At 31.3% G+C, this 17,685-nt stretch overlaps 1 protein-coding gene across 2 annotated transcripts in view; it reads left to right on the forward strand.

The window, feature by feature from the left end:
- Positions 1-16,732, forward strand: part of Patr-1 (Protein associated with topo II related - 1) — a 64,704-nt gene extending 47,972 nt beyond the window's left edge. For both annotated transcript variants that reach the window (XM_085822826.1, XM_035361462.2), the window contains 5 exons: positions 1,786-1,906; positions 4,238-4,620; positions 10,428-10,664; positions 11,173-11,264; positions 14,912-16,732. In XM_085822826.1, coding sequence (XP_085678952.1) covers positions 1,786-1,906; positions 4,238-4,620; positions 10,428-10,664; positions 11,173-11,264; positions 14,912-15,116 — 1,038 coding nt within the window. In that variant the 3' untranslated portion in view covers positions 15,117-16,732. The remainder of the gene's footprint in view (positions 1-1,785; positions 1,907-4,237; positions 4,621-10,427; positions 10,665-11,172; positions 11,265-14,911) is intronic.
- The last annotated feature ends 953 nt before the right edge of the window (positions 16,733-17,685 follow it).

Raw genomic sequence — 17,685 nt, forward strand, 5'->3', positions numbered from 1 at the left:
AGAAATAATAGGCCACGATCAATGCAGTCAGTCGTTATAGAAGGAAGTGGGTTGGATGCCGTGGGCATTAATTCCAACACTAACATACATACCATTCCCTCTGCCTTAAGAGTGTCTTGCAATGTGTGGCATGTTTTAAACTCTGAGTCCTTATATACCTTTCATCTCCAAATGGTTCAGTTACTACTCTTCGGTGATCATCCTGCTCATGTGCATTTCACACAATGGTATCTGCAACAAAGTGCCCAAGATGTGAATTTTTCAGCTTATGTCCACTGAAGAAGAGGTCACATTCAATAGGGATGGCAAATTCAGTTAGCACAATGTATGTGCACAATTGTTTGTCACTATATTTTTAAGACACCCTGTGTATTTCAACCACAGCATTTTGATTTTAGTATTAAATGGTAATAGTAATAGGATTTCCCCCTCTAAAACTGCATTTTGCTTTATTTTTATTGAACGAATTTGCGTGGTATACATCAAGGATCTAGAATGGTTAAATAATATATACCAAGGTATTACTGTAGTAAAATTTTCATCTAATTCATCCATATTTCAAATGTAACTCCACGATGTTGGGTACCACCACAAGGCACAACATCGCATCGCAATAAAGGTCTGGGCAGGTTAGGTCGGTGATTGCTTAGTCCGCCCTTAGTCCCACATGACCGCCACAAATTAGTGGATCATTCTGGAGCAGGTTCTTCCTGGCTTACTTGATGATGATCCAGCAAATGTGAGTCGCAACATGTGGTTCCAACATGATTGGATAGCTGCTTATTTTGGACTAGCCATTTGTAGGCATTTGAACAGGTCATTCCCACATTGATGGACCAATTCCCCGAGCCCCATGCTTGCCTGATTTATTGAGCCTCGATTTTTTTCTGTAGTCCCGAGGAGCCTGAAATTGATCTGATGGTGTTGTCTGTGCTGCTACAATCAAAGCAACTCCCAATGATTTTGACTGTGTTTGGCAATCTATGTTTCATTGGTATCAGGCATGCTTGGTGTCTGATGGTGCAAACTTTGAGCATTTGTTGTAACATTAGAGCTGTATTCAACTTGTATGCCATATGTACTCATAATGTCCAATAAATATTTCAAATTAATCAATCTCTTGTGTCTCATCTCTTACCCCAGACATTTCCAGTCGTGGGTTGCTATGCATTTCTCAATCTTTGATGTGCCCTACCTTCCATAAGGTTTGTCACTACATTTTTGAGACACCCGGTATATTGCACTCACTGCATTTCAACCCCCCAAAGAATGCATTTAGCTTTATTTTTAGTGGGAAAATTTGCTTGGTATACATCAAGATAGATTTAGCCTTGCTGCTGGGGTGCTTATCCCATTGAAGCAGTGAGCTGTGTTGGAAATGATTTTATCAGTTAGATGCGGATTAGACAAAAATTGTTGAGTGCATTACCTACCTAGTAGCACATCAGGCATAGCAATTTCATTTATGTTAAACTGTTGTCACTTCACAATTCTTTACCAAATATACAGTTAATAATATTCTGAATTTGGTGGGCATAGACTTTCTAAGTATTCGAAGGAACCCTAAGGCTTTAATTTTGGGATATGCCTTTATCATTCTAAATCTGTATGAAAACATAAACAAAGCATATAAATTAACACACCATGTTATGTGAAGCAGATTATGAACAAGCATTGAATTTGTTGATTTTTATCTGTTTTTAATTTTTTAATGATTACTGTGTGCTTTGTATTACTTGAAGGTAAATCTTTGAGTAAGTTCTTCTTCTTCTTTTTCCGTTTCAGACACAGTTAACAAGGAAGTGTAAGAAAAAATATTCTGAAACTGCAACAAAAGGTGGGGGTGATGCTCCAGAACTCATTCTGCCTGAAACAACTAAGCATGAAAGCAAAACATATGTTCCCAGTAAGTTACGTAAAGCATTTTTTACACTGAATTAAGTTATTTATAAATCTTTACTATTTACTTTATTGTATTTAAAATACTTCTAAAGATGAATGTATAAACCCTGCCTTACTTTAATGGTTATCAGTTATTTGCAGAAAATAGTTGAGTTGAAGAATTTATGTTGTATTAATTATGATGCATTCAAAAGAAGGATGGAAAGGGTGATCATATGAATTTAAATGCTTAATTTTAAATAAATTATATATTAAGAGTATCGTTTATATAAAATAATTCAAGGTATCATAAGAAGTCCATCATCAGTGAATCTTGGATGCTGCTAAACAGATCATTCTATGTCTCTCCTGAAGCCTAATTTTGATATTATAAGTATTTTATTGTGTCGAGATTCTTTAAAGGTCTTTAGCTTTTTCTAAAAAGACCTTATAGAGTGCAAGAATAGGCTAGCTGTGGTTTTCATATGTTTTTTTTACCCCATGAATACTATCTGGTTTCCTTCAGGAACTCCTACATGGAGGCATCCTTCCTGCAGCAAGCAATTCTAGTGTGCTTTCCCATAATGATTTAACCACTCATCTCCACATTAGATTGATCCTGTTGTCATTAAACATATATGAATAAAGTAATTGCATCAACTGTATCTATGTGTTGTTAACAGAGTTCATTATAGAAATCGCTTATAGTTATCAATTGTGCTGAGTCTTTGGGATGTTCTGTGAAATTTGCTGTATTTTTAAAAATTTTTTTTCCATTGGGCTCTAAGTTTCTATCATTAATTTTCTTTGATATCCAATTTTGTGGACATCCAAGTTATAAGCTTTCCCTAAAATGATCTGAATTGCCTCAATTATGATGTAAATTTAGTAATTTATTATCATACACCACTCAGTTATGAGTGTTATGTAAAAATTAAATTTGAAATAAATGATTATGAAATGAAAATGTATTTCCTTATGTGCCCAGAATGTTAAATGAGAATACTTGTAATCTGACTGAGGGCTGTTCTTTACATTCATTAAGACGAAATTAAGATGTAGCTTCTGTTAATTAATGCCTAATGATAATTTTCATGAATTATCTAGAACAGGAAACATTATGTAAAGATGGGTTAATCTTGAGCACAAATGAAAAAGCAAAGGAGCATAGGAGAAAGCATAAAAGAATAGTGTGGTTGTAACTATAGTGGCTTCCAGAAGTTATGCATGCAATGCAAATTAGCAGTTTTCAAAATGTGTAGTTGAATTTGAGTGGTTAAAAACTACTGCAGTTGTAGATGGCAGTATATTGTTATGTTACATGCTAATTAGGGAGTTGTTGAAAATGCCATCATTCTGAAAGGCTTGAGAATGTTTATTTAAATGCTGGTACAAAGTGTTTATAGCTTTCATACGACAAATTTTTGATGATATTTATATTTGCATATTGAATCAGGACAGTCTAAGATGTCATTGTTTTTCTTTGGCTTTGATCATTTGATAATTTCTCAAATGTGGAAGAAACTCCAAACAAATCAAACAGCCATCCGAAGAATTAAACAGTCGCTGGTCAACCAAAAGTTGATATGTTGATGTAACCAAAGATTGGTATGTAACCAAAGATTGGTATGTTGCTATAGTAACTGAGCAGAACTAATGAACAACCTCCACAGCTATTACATCCATGATTTCTTCATCACTAAGACAAATCTGCCAGTACTGTGCATTGAAGACGTCATATGAAGAGTTAGGTTACCGTAATTGATTGAGGCAAAGCTACTCGAGGGCTATCTGCCTGTGGGGAGGGATACCTTTATGGAGGTATTACTTATTTATTACCTTTATTAATTTTTAAAGGAAACTGACATCCTCATTATGCATGGGGAAAACCATGAAAACTAACGGTGCAGTCAACCTGTTCACCAGGATTGGATCCAAGGTCAAACCAGTGCTTAGAAACTTTATCACTTGCCACTGATGGGCCTCTTCATACTAAGAGACTGTATGCCTCAGTAATACTGTTTGATTAAATATTATACTTCAGATTTTAGATTCTGCACCTTATTCTGGCTGGAGAAATAAGAATTCAGTTTTTAAACAGGTTGTCCATAATACAACTTACATGGTAATCAGATTCTGTGCACTCTTAATTTTATTTTCAATGCTCTGTGAGAATCTTCTCACAGGACATAAAAAAGTTTAGGAATTCATTGAAAATTAAAAAGTAAAATTTATGTATTATTCAAAATTGCAAAGTAAAAAGTAAATCAGTGCTAAAAAGTGCTAGATATACACTTGAATTTTCAGAACTTAAAATATTTCATTTATATATATATTTTTTAAAATTTTTATTTAGCTCAATTTGAGGGATCTTTGGGAAAGCTCCAGGCTGTTAGTGTGAACTTTCCGAGAAGAGTATTGGATATAAAAGTTGCTCGTCCTCTGGAAGATGATGAAGGGAGAGTCGTTACCAATCAGAGTCTTATGAGGTATCGACGCCTGTTGTTGGACATTGAAAAGCTTTATAGCCATCTTTTGGACATTGAAGATGAAGAAAGGAGAATCCTTGCTAAACCAGATAATGAGAGCGAACCACATAGGAAGACCATAGAAAAATTAACCAAAAACATATTTAATGGCTTATTTTGTGATAACTCTACAGGTGATAGTTTTTCAAGCATTGCTATGATACGTAAAGGTCGATCCTTAATCATGAGAGCTTTTAAAATATTTAACAAGGTAGGCATTTGTATAACTTTTCCTGGGTATTTCTATTCATATTGAAATTATTATGTTTTTGATATTTAAAAATTATTTTTACCTCTTCCTTGTATATACAGTCAAAAGTCATTAATTCGGACACCCATAATCCGGAATGATCTATAATCCGGACCTCAAAGCTACAAACTTTCTGCGCATGCGTCGCATTTACGCATGCGCACAGGCGTTTACGAGAGCACATAAGACCCTTACAGCTGCGAATATGTTTGTGCGCATGCGCGTTTAATGTGTAACGGAGTTATACGCTAAGCTAAAGTTATCTAATTCAGTTAATGTTGCAGATTGCGTTGTTCCTTAATCTTCGAATTGGATTCGGCTTATTATTTTTTGCAGACTGTTAGAGCAATTTTACAAAAGTAAGCTTGAACTTTCGATTATGTCAAATAGAATTTCCGATATATATTTACTACAAAGCGAAAGTATGTTTTGAAATCCGAAATCTGTTTATCAATTTCACGCTGCTCTGCGGCAGAGGGGGGGGCAGAAACGTCATTATTAGATTATGATAGATTAGAAAGATTATGTCAAATAGAATTTCCGATATATATTTACTAATATGTAATTTGTATCTACAAAGCGAAAGTATGTTTTGAAATCCGAAATCTGTTTATCAATTTCACGCTGCGGATTGGAAGTTGATCTGTCAGCACTATCCTTATCTTCAGAGCTGATGTTTTTATTTTATTTGGTTTATAATTCGGTACTAAGTGTAGTATTTCATCTCGATGATATCGGTCTTTGATATGATTTAAATCAAGTTCCTCGTCATTATAATTCGCTTCCGATAGTGAAGAAAGTGACCCAGAGGTTATTGAAAACAAAAACATTTCGATTGACAAATTAGTCGGTATTCTCAACACAGCAATTATAGGACTTGAACAGCAGAACTTTGTAACTAAACAAGAAATTATGTCTGTTTAATAGAATTAAAGAGAAAGTATTATCACATGAAATGAAGCAACTTACATTGAAGGAAATGTTTAATAAAGTAAACAAATAAATATTAAGCTTTTTCTTTTTGTAAATTTTGATACCCTTTAGATCATAATTGTTCTTTATTTCATAAATTACGGTTTCATATTTTTAATTTTGTAATTTCTGCATGCCATCTTACCAGATTTAAACTGATGATCTATAATCCGGAAAAATCGATAATCCGGAATCGCCGAAGTCCCGACGAGTCCGGATTAACGACTTTTGACTGTATCATGTTATTCATAATCGATGCTGATGCTTTCAAATATTGTGCAAAATCATTTGAATCAAATATTGAAGTAAAGTGAATGTGTAATTAGTTTTTTTCTTGATTAAATTTTTTTAATGAATTTAATAACCTGTTCAGGCCATATTTTAGTAAATGTGAGTTTAGCTAATAATGCTATTCTAAACTGTAATCCCATAGTTAAGCTATGGGACCATCCAAAAGCTTTTACAGAGCTCACTCGTGGTGTTTGTCGTTATGGTTAAAACATTATCAGTTTTTAAACTTCTTCCTGGTAAGCTGTGAAGTTCAATTTTTGGGCACGCTGTAATTGTAAATGGCAGTACAATGAAGCCTCTCTGTCTCTCTCTCTCTCTTTTTTTTTTTTTTAATTTAGTGCTGAAATGATTTTGTACACCAATCTTGATGTCTGAATGAACTGAAAATCTCAGGATTTTACTGTTTGTGTCATCAGATGAAGAAGGAGTAACTTTTAAATAAAAATTTAACACAATTTAAGATTTTTTAGTGAATTTGTGAAAAGTGTACAATTTTTTTTTGGGGGGGGGGAATTTGATGTCCATCATTTTAAGATTTCAACATCTAAAAATGTATTGGTTGCAAAATTTTGAAATATTCACAGATTATAAAACAAACTCCTCACGGCCTTTTAAAATAAGAATGATAAAAAGACATTTAGAAATTTCTACATTAAAAAAAAAAAAAAAAAAAAAAAAAAAAAAAAAAAAAAACTACAGTATGAAGCACAAGGGGACTGTCGCTTGAAAACATAATTTCATTGTTATGATATCATTACATTCTAAACCTTCGGCTTCCATTTTTAAACTCTGATAAGCTATTGAGCTCAAAATTTGCACAAACACTCACTAAGGATGGCAATACCATGTGGTGAAGTGATGATGTCAAAATTGGATAATATTTTTTAAAATTTAATGTTAAAACGAATTTTCATGCATATCTTCATCAAGTGAACAAATTAATACTCAAAATTTTACTATTTGTGCTATCAGATAGATCAGGACCAAAAAGTCTTTTAAATAGAGCTTTATCTGAGATCTTAACATAATTTAACATTTAGTACAACTGACATAACAAAATTGTGGAAGCATGAGTATTGTTGAAAAATAGTTTTTTAATTAAATAATTTGATTGATAATGTATTCGTTAAACTAAATTAAAAAATAATAAAAAATTTTTACTGAAGAAGCTTTTATTTAAAACTTATAAAGTAATTAATGAACTAAAGGAATCTCATAGTTTAATGCAGTGGTTCTCAATCTTATTAGTCTCTTACTTTCATTTCATCATTGTTAGAACATTCCATCTTCCTTTTCAACCCCCCCCCAAAAAAAAAACACATGAATTCATTTTAGATCTTGATTATTTTTATTAGTCTCTTACTTTCATTTCACCATTGTTAGAACATTCAACCTTCCTTTCCCAAACCCCAAAAATACATGAATTCATTTAGATCTAGATTATTTTAAAACTTGTTAAAATACAAGTTAAGCAACAAAAAGCATAGAAAATATTGATAAACATCAAAACTTGGATAAATTCTTTACTGTTTGAGAATCCTTGGTTTAATAATAACAAGAGAACCCCATGCTTTTATTATTTTTGATATGAGAATGTGCTTAATATTTTCTTTTCAAAAACACAAAGTTCTTTAAAACGTTTGTTATAGTGAAAAGTAATTATATTGACTTATTTCAAAATCTTTAACACATTGACTGCCATGGCACTTTTTGGATTCCGGTCCAAGAACCCAAATCGATTTAATCATATTATGTTATTAATTTTTATAATTATATATTTGTTCATTTTTAAATAAATTTTCTGTTTTGGGAAGCCAGCATTGATATATTTTTTTCCCCCAGAAGCCATCTATCGATATTAGCACTGATATATTCTGAGTTTAATCATAGCTGCACAAAAATGGCAAGTAAACACAGTACGAGATAACTCTTATTTGGCTTCCTAGAAAAGAATGCAATCTACGAGATATCTCTTAGTTGGCAGTCAACGTGTTTAAAAAAAAAAAAAAAAACACATCGTGTTGTGTTCTGTGTGTGATTGGGACTTTTCAGTTATGGATGATAGTCGTAATGACCAAAGATGGCATATGCAGTTTAATACATTTTACAATTTGTGAATGGCAGCACAGTCGAGCCTATCGGTATGACAGTAAGCATCACTAACCACGATACTGGACGGCAGCTACCTGGCTACCTGTAATAGGTCAACGTAATGCATCCTTGAAATAAGAATAAAATATCAATGTTTAGCAAAATTTTACATAAGCTATTTTTGAATGGATTATCTAAATGCAAGGCCATTTGTTGAATCTGAAGTAAAGGATAGTTAGGAACTGGTGTCTAGCTTTTATTGTTTTTTTACAAGACTGCTGATGATATTTTTCCTTCCTTTCTGCATGCCTTTGTGGTACAATTGGAAGCATACTCAACGCGTACTTGAGAGGTCCAGGCTTTGAGTTCCAGTGAAAAACTTGCACATTTGTCACATCTCCTGCATAAAAAAACCTAATGACTCTAGGAGTGGCGCCCAAATTAAAAGGGTAGTGGACGATAATTCGTCACCACCAGTATTTGGCAATTGGGTCTCCTTATCCCCAGTCGCCCTTTGAAAGGGGGATTATATAAGGTATTTTCTCCCTCCTTTCCTCATGCCTTCATGGTGTAATTGGAAGCATACTTGATGGGAATTCGAGATGTCCGGGGTTGAAGTTCTGGCTAAGGCACTGCATCACAGTCCTGATATTGTACAGTTAAATACTTACCTCTTCCATGTGCTGTTTTTCATACAAGTAAATAAATTAATAAAAATAAGAAAGGGGTGTAACAGGAATGTTAAAAAATCAAGAGATGAACATTTGTTAGTCAGAACTAAATATGAAATTAAATAATAATAATTTTTATCGAAAACAATAATTAATGTTATTATGTTAATAGTGAAAACATAAAGAACAAATTCCTTCTTAATAGACATGATTAAATCATTTGATAAGTGAAATGTTTGGGATACATTTTTCCCCCCTAAAAAAAGCACTTTGAATAAAGATAAATATAAAGTAACATTGAAATGAGAAGTTAGTAACTTGTTAATATTATAGATTGTTATGTTGAATGGCTTCTACCTATGTGAGTAGTTTCAGTCAGATAGCATCAGACCATGGACATTTTGTTTTGTAACTGAAGTATTGTAGTAATGAAATTAAAAATGTTAAGTCTAGAGACTGAATAAGTCATGACTTTTCTGTAAACCAGCCATATTTTTATGTGGTAATCTTAATGTATGCAACACAGTATTTTGAAAATGCAATTGTAAAATGTTGCATTATTTACAAGCCATAGTGAACTGAAAACACTTATGATGTTGCGCGGCCCCAACTTGTCCGCAACAGTAGTAGTGACTGCTATGAATGGAAATTACACAAACTCTTAAGAAGGGTTTAACTCCCTTTTTATTCCACTCTAGAAATAGCAGATGCGTTCACTTGACGCTTACAAACTACGCCGACCCGGCGGTGTAACAAAAATAGAAAAGTACAACAAAAAATAAATGACAAGATGAAATAAATAGCGAAGTTGCTACCTACGAGGCTCTATAATCGTAACTAACCGCATTCTAAGATACAGCTGAGATTCAGCAAACTTTCTGATTAAGAATTTGAAAGATTCAACGAACTGTCGAAATAGGCACACAGGCCGAAACGCGCGGTTCTTAAACTTTCTACCAAGCAACCTTCACGCTCGTGATTCAAGAAGCACACCTACAATCTCGTTTCCCTTCTATTTAACTCAAATTACTTCTGCTAAAATTTGAATACTCTGCACGTTCTACTATGATTTACATACTCTGGCATTGGCAATTCTAGGGGAAAGTAAAGGCTTGACAGGAAAGATAGCTTAAAATAAATGTTAGTTAAAATAAATATAAACCCTACACACTACATGTGAGCTAAGCTGAAGATAGGAATGTTTAAGTCCCAAAGCATATCAATGAACTCTGGTATATTGAAGTTTGTGGGAAATAAGAGTGGTTCTCAAGACATCCATTGTAACCAGGTGCTGTGTATGCTATTATAATAATCTGCTGTGGTGGGATCATTTATAGTTTTTGTCAGCTAATATCATACTGTAGATCTTTCATTTGGTAGGGAGTGTACTTAAGCTACTGATCTGAAACCATGTTTCAAGTCTAGGTGTTAAATGTACTCTGACATTTTGTGAGTCTAGTTCACTGTGATATAAGTAATAATAGGTAGAGTATTCTTTTTTTGGGTTACTGGAATAGACAATGGCCTAGTATAGGAGGTAAGTAAGAAAACAAGGATATTAATTAACTTAAAAGTCTTGCAGCATTTCATTCAGTTAAATGTTAGCTAAAAATCAAGATATCTTTTAAATGATGTACAATTTTTCCAATTTTTTTGAGAAATTATAAATTGATTTTTGATATAATTGTGTGAAATGCTTCATTTGAATTATATTTTACATTTTTATGAATGTATTTCATGCAGGAACAACAACTTCATTGTTTGATTGCCCTGTTTCGATATTTGCCACTGGTTTTAAAGAAAGATCAGAATGATCATGTATTAGAACAGCACTGCAAAATGATATGTGATACTATCCAAGAACTATCAATATCAGATATGGTACTTATTGGTGAAGCCTTAAAAAATGGTGCATCCTCAGAACCACCTTCTGGTAGTGGTAAAGAGAAGAGCAATTTTATAACTGCATTAAAAAATAAGGTGAGCTATTATTTTATTAAATTTCTCTTGTTTCTCTGTATATTAGAATTTTGGGAGACAAACAAAGAAGCATTTCAAAACAAAGAAATTTCATTTAGTCTCAAGATTGCTATTAAACAGTTAGAAAATGAATCTGTATTGATTATTTTATTGTATTGTTTTTATGTATTGTACGCCACTAACTGCATCAAAAAGATTTGAATAGTGTACAATAATTGTAACATTTTGTGAAAATATTTAAGTCAAATTGCCAATTACTAATATAAGATTTTCTTTCATTTTCTAGGCTGATTTGATTGAATAACTGATTCTTATAATTTTATATACTATTAACAGAAGTTTTAAGTTTTAAATTTTTCTAATGAGTTAGGGAATAAAGGTGGGAGGGAGGTCAGTCTTCTCTAATAAAATATTCATATTTTAAATGATACAGGATAAACCAAAGTTGTCATTATGTTTTACTATGAAGTACATGTTTTTGTAAGCACTTGCCTTGTTATATTTTCAGTTTGGGTCATCTGTGATTTGCAGCTTGTTATTGAGAGCAGAAAATTTGTATTCAGGATTTGAACTATTTGAAACAGATATTGAAGCCAGATGGTGAGTCTTAATTTTTATAAAATGTTTTTTCCCCTGTTAATTTCAAATCCCATTATTAGTATGCTTTAAAAATATTTTTTATTTCAATATATTTTATTATTTTTAGTTTTCATTAAAAATATTTAGAAGTTATTGCACGAATTTATAAGTTTCCAGTACAAGATATTAGTAAATTCAAAAATCAGCACTTCTGTATTATGTAACTCATATTATACTTGTAGGCAGTTGTTTATTGTATGATGTGAAATTAGATAGATATTAAATTATGCTTTATAAAAGCTATTCAGTAAGCTGTTATGTTTTGAATAGTGAAAGGCTTTTCTTTAACTGGATTTAAAATTAAGAATGTTGTGATAAGCAATAATTGAAAGTAAGGTATATAGATTGACATATTTCTGTTTCTTTAATTGGAATCTTATGGCTCCTTCTTCCCTGGAAAATCGTAGAAATTGGAATGGTCAGGGAAAAACATACTTGTAGCAAAACTGTTAAGAAAAATTTTAACTTTTTCTGAAGAGTCAGGGAAGCTTAAAGGAGGAAGGAGGCAAGTCTTTCCAGATAATAAATTATTTAATTTTAAGTGATACACGATGAACAAAAGTTGCCTCTCTAAAAGGAAAGTGTGGCCCACCAACAACTCAGTGGTAAAGTTTCTAAACCTTAGTAGTTCAGTTTGGGTTTGTAATCCCATCAAACTGACTGTCTGTATGGGCATTTTTGTGTTTTTCTGTATGTATATACGAGCCAGTTTCCCTTATAGTGTCTTCCATGAAAATATCTCTTTTCTTAAGAAGATAAGCCTAGAGTGCTTTGTTAATCAAATAAGCCAACCTAATCTAAGCAGAAAGTAAATGTACAGTTACTGTAATGTTTGTTTCTCTTAGATAAAGTTGTGTATTAATCCCGTATCAGATAGTATTATTAACTCCTAGCTCTTTTTTTTCACCTGTTAATGCTGTTCTTCATTTTTTGTCTTTAGAAATATATTTGTTCTTTTACACATCTTAATGTCTTAAGGATTGTACTCTTCAAAAATAAATAATTTAGTTAAAAATTCATTACATTATGCAGTTGTTCATTATAATAAATGTATTAATTGAATGAAAATCCAGTGTGATTCTAAATGAGTTGATTTTATTTTGAAACACTTCAAAAAGTAACATTTGTTTTGAATGATTGATTATATTGTTATAAATTTGTATTACAGAATGAAACCTTTCCCTAGAGTTGGAGACTTTTTTTAAATAAAAATTACCTAATCAAAAAGTTTGATATCTATTTCCTGTATATATATTTCTTTCATTTCTTTAACTGTAATAAATAAGATAATTAAATTTTTATGGTGTTTTTAGTTACTGCTTTGCATTTTGTAGTGATAAAATTACATTTGATCAGAAAAATAAAAAATAAAATATCATTGGGAAACTTTAACTGTCAACTTCCCCCTTTTTGAGTAAGGACAAATTGTAAATCTCTCTTAAATGAGTGGATATTGTATATTATTATCTTTAATGTTAAGAACAGTAATCTAAAATTAAAAAATATATACTGGTGGGAAAGGTATGCATCATGAAGGAATCGTGTTGAACTAAGTCACGTCAGAATACATATTTAGTCTCTTAACATAAAATACTTAAAAAGATCACATGGTAAGTGTACAAACTATATGTTTTTAGTGATGAGATTGATGTAAACTGGCTAGTGGTAATCATTATGTAGGCCACTTCCGGACTCAATGCTACTATCGTTGGCTGAGAAACTGAAAAACTGTATGCCATTGTGATGACTACTTGTAAACCATGCTTGTTACTTGAAACATTGAAACTAAACTGTCACCAGATTTATTACTAGAACTCCAAGAAATAGTATTTGGCATATTAGTGCAATGCATATGCAGATATTGGGTTACAGAAGTTGAATTTAAACTCATATGGCATTGATGATTACTGCTATACCTTGCTTGGTGCTGGAATCAACAAAATTTCTAAAGAATGGCTTCAAATTAGTAAGTGGATTTATTCCATTTCTTTTCTCATTACAGTGCAGAGATTTGGGTTTGCAGTTAACTGCATGAAATTTTCTGCTGAATCAGTTTTGCTCAAGGTCCCTCATCTTCGTATTAGTGTATGCATAAACTGTCTTAATATGCCATTCATGACTTGTAAAGTGTATTTTAATTTTATAACAGTTATTTTTAATTTTGAAACCATTTCCTTTCAATTCTTGTTTCCCACTTACAACTCACTACCAGAATGAGTTTTTAGAATCGCAACAAGAAATATTTAAAGGAAGTTCAACTTACTTCGAAAGAGTGCTTAGGAGGTTCTTAGTGGTGCATTTTTGCCTTCCGGCTACTTTGTTCTTGAATTTATTTCGCTTGGTCATATTGTACTCAGCTGTTGATAATCGCTGGCTAGTTTAAATTAAGGGCCAACTACTTTAGGTATTTGTATCTAGCTTTGGCTAAGCATATTTAGTTTAATATTAGATTAATTTCTTATCCTGATTTAAAACCCCAAGTGTAGACTTTCCTGTAAGCCCAAGAGGGGACCATCTGTTATTATTTCTTTGAGTGAATAAAAGGGTATTTTACCCTTCTAGCATCTATGTAGTAACTATTGGAACTTGGTGATAATTCGTTGCTTATTTCACTAGGTTCCTCGACATTACATCTAGACGAAGTATCGAGGAAACATTATAGACGACTCATAAATCTGTAGAAGTCTTAAGTACGGAGTATATAATTATATGTCTTGCATTACTGCTTTTTATGTGCACTAAAATAAGATAGTTTATATCAACATGGCAAGATGGGTTATATTAGCATGGCAGTATATGATGTTTTGTCACCCAGGCATAGCTAACAAAATTCATATCTTGTTTTCCAGACCATTTGTTAAAACCTGTAGGTTTAAGTCCGAACAAACATCTCTGTTGGATGCTGTCTCTTGAAACATCAGGTTTGTGAATCTGGGTCCATTGTCTTTCTGATGTGAATAGTGTTGCAGTAGATGGGGTTTAGTGTTCTTCCAGTTTGTGATGAAATTGATACATCAGCATATGTTGCTATTATGTCGCCCAGATGGTGCAGTGGTTAGAGAAGCCGAATAAGATACCAAAGATCCTGGGCTCAAATTACGGAGAAGGCATGGTTATAACTGTCCATCCCTTCATAGGAGATAATGGTGGCCACCTATTAGGTGTCCCTACAATAAAATGGCCACCACTTTCAGCTTTAGGAGTGGCCAGTTTTGAAAAAAGACAAAATAGCGCCTGCCATTTGGAAGGGAGGAGGGAATGTTTGCTATCATTTGTGTTACAAGAGAATTGATGTGCTGTTAATGAGGTATCTCTTTGGTCATTCATTTTCAGTGAATTTAAAATAAAAGATATCTTCTAATGCAAAGCATATAAATTGAAGATTATTGTTTAGCTTCCAGAGCCTTTAATAGTAATAGATGTTTTTGATTCATATCTTGGTGATGGTACAGTGACATGTGTTAGCTGTCATTTCTTGTTCATTCTAACAAAATACATTACTGCATAAAAATTTTGTTATATAACAGAATTATAATTAAATAAGCTTTTCACTAATGTTATACTTATGCTGTACTTGTTTTTCTTATATAAAGTATTTTATTTTAAAGGGCAAAAGTTGTGATACATTTAGTGGACTGCCTTTGCAGTGTTACAGATTCTTCATTATCACCTCCAGAAACTCCGTGCAGTGGTTTGATAGTGCATTTTCAGAGGTTTGCTGTAGACAGAGATAAATTTGAAGTACTTAAAGAAAAATTAGCAGTTTTCGAGGGAGATTTAAAAAATGACGCAGAATTGGACTCAGGTGTTTGATAAAATAGTGTATAGATCACAAAGAGTGAACATTTAGAATACTTTGCAATCAGACAAGGGAACTGTAGAAGCCACTTATTTTCAAAGTGTTTTCTTTAGTCTGATTGAACAAATCGCTGTGATTCTTTTGCCTCATATTTCTTGCACCTATTGTTACATTAATGTAAAATACCAGTCATTCATGAAGGTTTTTTTAATTGTGAAACTGCTGCTGTAAGATGTACACCTTTGATTAAATTTGTTGAATGTTAGTAAAATTGTAATTTTCAGGTGTAAAAAATATAAGCTATTAATAAATTAAATGCTGTAAAGTATTCTCACTTAAAGCATCAAGTGTTATACAATTTTGTATTGAAATATTGTTATATTTTGTGTATTTTTGCATTGTAAACACTAATTTTAAAGGTGTACTCTTGCTAAAACTGCCATACACAAATGTCAAACTATAAGCATGTTACCCATGAAGGTGATTTTAAAAATTGTGTTAACACTTATTTAGCCATATTTGTGGGTCTCATGCTTCAGTAAATGTGCATGAAATATTTTCACTCTGCCAAAGAAACTAAGTATGTGAAAAATAACCTGTCTTTCATAAATAAGAAATAATCTATACTTCCGTATTGCCATGTTATTTTGCTAATGATTTAAAGTAATTTTGGCAGAAAATAATTTGTTTCCTTAATAAGTTATCACCTTTGCAACAAGATGCTGCAAGGAAAAATTAATTTATGCTGAATGCATGTCTAGTGCATATAATAAATTAAAATTAAATTGTGAGTTTTGATGCTGCAATGAAAAAATAAGATAAATTTCATTTGTTTACTTATAACTTTATAAAGAAAGATTTAAAAATATGTTCTAAATGTTATCTTTCTATTAGAGCTTTTACATCTTTTATTTCCAGTAAATAAAAAATTCAAGTGTTGCCAGTCATAGTTAAGAATTTGCTAATATTTCCAACATGTTCAGTTTTATTAGCATTGTATTTTCTTGTTTGTTGCTGGTGTGTGCAACATATAATTATTTTAACCTAATTTAGTGCTTACCATTTGTTTCATACCTTTGATAGATATTTAGTTTTTTTTTTTTTTTTTTTTAATTTTATTTTTACGAGAAAAATGTAAATTTGTTTTGAATTTGACTTAGATTCTTTAATCTTTTCCTGTGAGTTAAAAAACAACAACAAAGTTTTCCTATTCTAAAGCAGTTGGGCAAAATAAATGAAAAAGAATGCCTTACATAATTTGCCTGTAGAAAAGATAAATAAGAAAGAATTTAAAAAAAAAGCTTTTATAGCAAATGACAATTTTGTGTTATGTTTATTAGTAATTATTTTCTGAAAGATAATGCATGCTCTAAAGTATATAAATTTTTTAGTTGAAATTACTGCTACTTGGCAGATTGGTTCTTTCTTTATGCAAAACAAATTTTTGTTGATAATTGTTTTTGTAATATATGTTGAATTTTTTCATGAAATTATTATTCAATATCAGCTTATGTACAAACTAGTTTGCTTTAAATATTGTGTTAGCAAAAAAAAAAAAATTTTTTTCAAGAATTGTAACAAAAATGAACTAGATCAGTTTTATTTTAACTAAATAAATTTTTTATTTCTATTTACAGTTGTGCATTTTTTTCATTACATATATGTAAAATTATCAGTTTATGCAAAATGTGCAATATGCTGTGATAATTGGCACTAGAGTAGCCTGCCAATATGAAAATTTATGGGCAAAACTATATATATATATATATATATTGCATAAATTATTAATTCCTTATAATGACAACAGAAAATGCATAAATTATTGATACTAAAAATTATATTAAATTTTTGATGGTTATTAACATGTTAACATCATATATGAGTAGGTTTGAGTTTCTTCAAAATCTTTACTGCCCTTTTTTATGTGTGTGTGTATTTCTGAATTTTTTTTTTGCATTTCCATATTTAACTGCAGAATATATTGGTAAATAGCTAAATTTTTTCTATGATAAAAGCATACCAAATTTTATGTTGTAGAGAGAGAGAGCAGTGTTTTGAAAATTGAATATATTTGAAATCTTAACACATGGTTATTTTTAGCTTAATAAGAATCACTTGAATAATGCATTTTCTGAAAGGGATATGGAGGAATAAATGTCTCGTGATTATTAAGAAGAGCTCACAATAAAATTGTAATAAATATTGTTAATTTTTTATTACAATTTTATTGTGTCCTCTTCTTAATACATTCCATATATACTATTATCTGCATAGTAGCAAGAGGAGAATATTGGTAAGCTAATAGGTAAGAAGTTATGATTTTGAAAATTAACACTGTATTAATTTTTCCCTCCTTATGCAAAGGAAAGCTTACAATCTCAAGAATTTGATATCCATGTATAGTTAATTTAAATGAATTTATGAAGTGATTTGAAATTTGACTGATACATAATAGTTGCAAGATATTTGGCAGTTCTCTTTTCCAATGCATTAATGTTTTTGTGAGATACACTTTAAAAAGTGAACTGAATTTTCTTAATATATATAAAATTATAAAGTACTTTAAAAAGGTATTTTATAAAT

This window comes from Stegodyphus dumicola, chromosome 8 (genome assembly GCF_044657685.1).
Source record: "Stegodyphus dumicola isolate Sdum_Otavi_A_Nest chromosome 8, ASM4465768v1".
In the NCBI taxonomy this organism is placed as follows: Eukaryota; Metazoa; Arthropoda; class Arachnida; order Araneae; family Eresidae; genus Stegodyphus; species Stegodyphus dumicola.